The sequence below is a fragment of the Emiliania huxleyi genome (genome assembly GCF_000372725.1).
Source record: "Emiliania huxleyi CCMP1516 unplaced genomic scaffold EMIHUscaffold_95, whole genome shotgun sequence".
Classification (NCBI taxonomy): Eukaryota; Haptophyta; order Isochrysidales; family Noelaerhabdaceae; genus Emiliania; species Emiliania huxleyi.
The window spans coordinates 1-2,107 of record NW_005194951.1 but is presented as its reverse complement, the minus strand read 5'-3'; the positions used below and the strand labels follow the sequence as shown (position 1 = coordinate 2,107).

Here is a 2,107-nt window from a genome sequence, read left to right as displayed (position 1 = left end):
CGGGGCACACGCACCCCTGGCCCGGGCGCTCTTCCGGGGGGCAGCCCCCCCCCCCCCTCCCTCGATCTCGCGGCGAGAGCACGAGCGCGCCGTCCCCCGGCGACGCGCCGCCACGCTCTTCCTTAGGTCGTCCTCCGAGATATCGGTGCCGGACCGGCGGGGCGGGGGCGGGGTGGCGTCGGAGCAAGTGTCTCGGCCTTCGGTCGACGGAGCGGCGACCCGCGAGTACGCTTCGTGGGCGCCCGACGAGGGTGGTGCTGCTGTCGCTCTGCCGCGTGCACAGGCGTGCGCAGGCGTGCCGAGGTCTCGCGACGGCACTCAGCCCTTCGCTGGGCGTGTGGGACGCCGGGTACGACGAGCACGGCTTCTGGTCCGTCGAGGCTGCCCGCGCGGCGCGCGACGCGGCGGCGGCGCTTGCGCTGGACGCCGCCGACGGCGGCGCGGGGGCGGCGCGGGGGCGGCAGGCGCGGGGGCGGCAGCCGGCCCAGCGGGTCGCGGCCCTCCGCCCCCGCGGCGTCGTTGGAGGGCGAGCACCTCGAGTACCTACGGCGGCGGGGTGCGCCGTGGGGCGAGCCGCCCGTCGCGGGCGCCGCCGCGCCGCCGGAAGGGGCGAGGCGGCGAGCGAGGATCGTCGACTTTTGGCCGGGGGGCGCTCTCGACACTTACCGGCTGAGGTCACGTCGTCGGGCGCGTCGACGGGCTGGTTGGCCATGGTCCGCACGGCGGGGCGGCTGCGCCGCCAGGACTCGCGCGTCGCTGCACGCGGCCTGCAGAAGGAATGACAGCTCGGCGGCAAGGCTTTTCTTGCGCCGGGACGGCTAGGCTTTTTGTGAGACGCCGCTCGCGGAAATCGAGGAAGGCTTGGACTTTTCTTTTCTTGGGAAACGGGAGTGTTGGTTTAGAAGAGGCTGGCCAGCGACTGGACACACCGGCATGGGGGGACGCAAGCAAGGACGGGGATTGGAGGTTGTAGAGAGATTTAACTTTTAAGCACAGCTCGAGGCGAAATAAAATTAGAAAGAAATGCCCTCCCTCTCTCTCTCTCTCTCTCTCTCTCTCTCTCTCTCTCTCTCTCTCTCTCTCTCTCTCTAAACCGTCTCACTCAAAATCTCTCTCTTTCTATCTCGGCGCTCTCTCTCTCTCTCTCTCTCTCTCTCTCTCTCTCTCTCTCTCTGTCTCTCTCTCTCTCATGTCTCAAAATCTCTCTCTCAGAAGCGGAGCACACACGAAGATCGAAGTCGGCACAACAAAAATCCCCTTTGCAGCCAAGCCTACAGGGCACCTAATTTTTTGGCGATTTCATTCGCATATGCCGAAATGTTAGTTTCGATCTAGTCCTCACGGACACAAAACAGAGGCCTCCTAGCACGGAGAAGCGACTAAGAGTCGCCGACGTGCGAATGAAATCGCCGAAAAATACGCCCGGAATCACAATTGATCCCGTCGACAAGGCGCCCCAATCGCGGAGGTCTGGCGCGGGCGTGGAGGCGAGCATCGACGCCTCGACGGTTGCTCTTCAGAGGCCGTAAACAGGCGCCTGAAAAAGGAGAGAACGCGAGACTGATCACGCGCGCGGAAAAGCCCGAGGGGCGAATCTAAAGTGCCGAGGCGCTTGCTAATCACCCCAGCTAGGGCCACGGAGGCGCTCGCGGCAGGTCTCCGCGCGCGCGCTGGCCGGTGGCAGCTGATCTCGGGCGGCGGGCGGCGGGAATGGGCTCGGGCGGCACCTTTTGCCCTCAAAAGTCGTTCGAGAGTACCGGGTCGCGGCGGGAACGCGCCCATCCGCTCGATGGGTGTCAGGAGTCGATCGCCTGCGCCAGGAGCGAGCACGGGAGTCGTCGCGATGGGAGTCGTAGCGGCGTGGCGCTCGGCTTCGAGAGAGCGACGTGGGCGCGGCGGCGCGGGCGGCCGGTGGGGCGCGTGAGGTCCGCACCTTCGCGACGGGCAGGCTCGATACGGCCGCTGGCCGGGGCGGCCGCTCGACCGGCCGCCGCGGTCGTTCCGGCGGCGGCGTCGGCGTCGGCGTCGCGAGCGAACTGGCTCGCATTCGACGAGCGACCCTCTTCACAGAACCCGGACTGCCACCTTGGATCTTCTTGCGAGGCGA

General features: G+C 67.1%; 1 protein-coding gene across 1 annotated transcript in view; it reads left to right on the top strand.

Moving 5' to 3' along the window:
- The window catches only part of EMIHUDRAFT_439176 (hypothetical protein), a gene marked incomplete at its 5' end in the record, with an annotated part of 1,624 nt that extends 619 nt beyond the window's left edge, over nucleotides 1-1,005 (top strand). Inside the window, one exon of the mRNA XM_005756704.1 lies at nucleotides 127-1,005. Within this exon, the coding sequence (XP_005756761.1) occupies nucleotides 127-822 (696 nt within the window). The remainder of the gene's footprint in view (nucleotides 1-126) is intronic.
- Nucleotides 1,006-2,107: the final 1,102 nt, after the last annotated feature.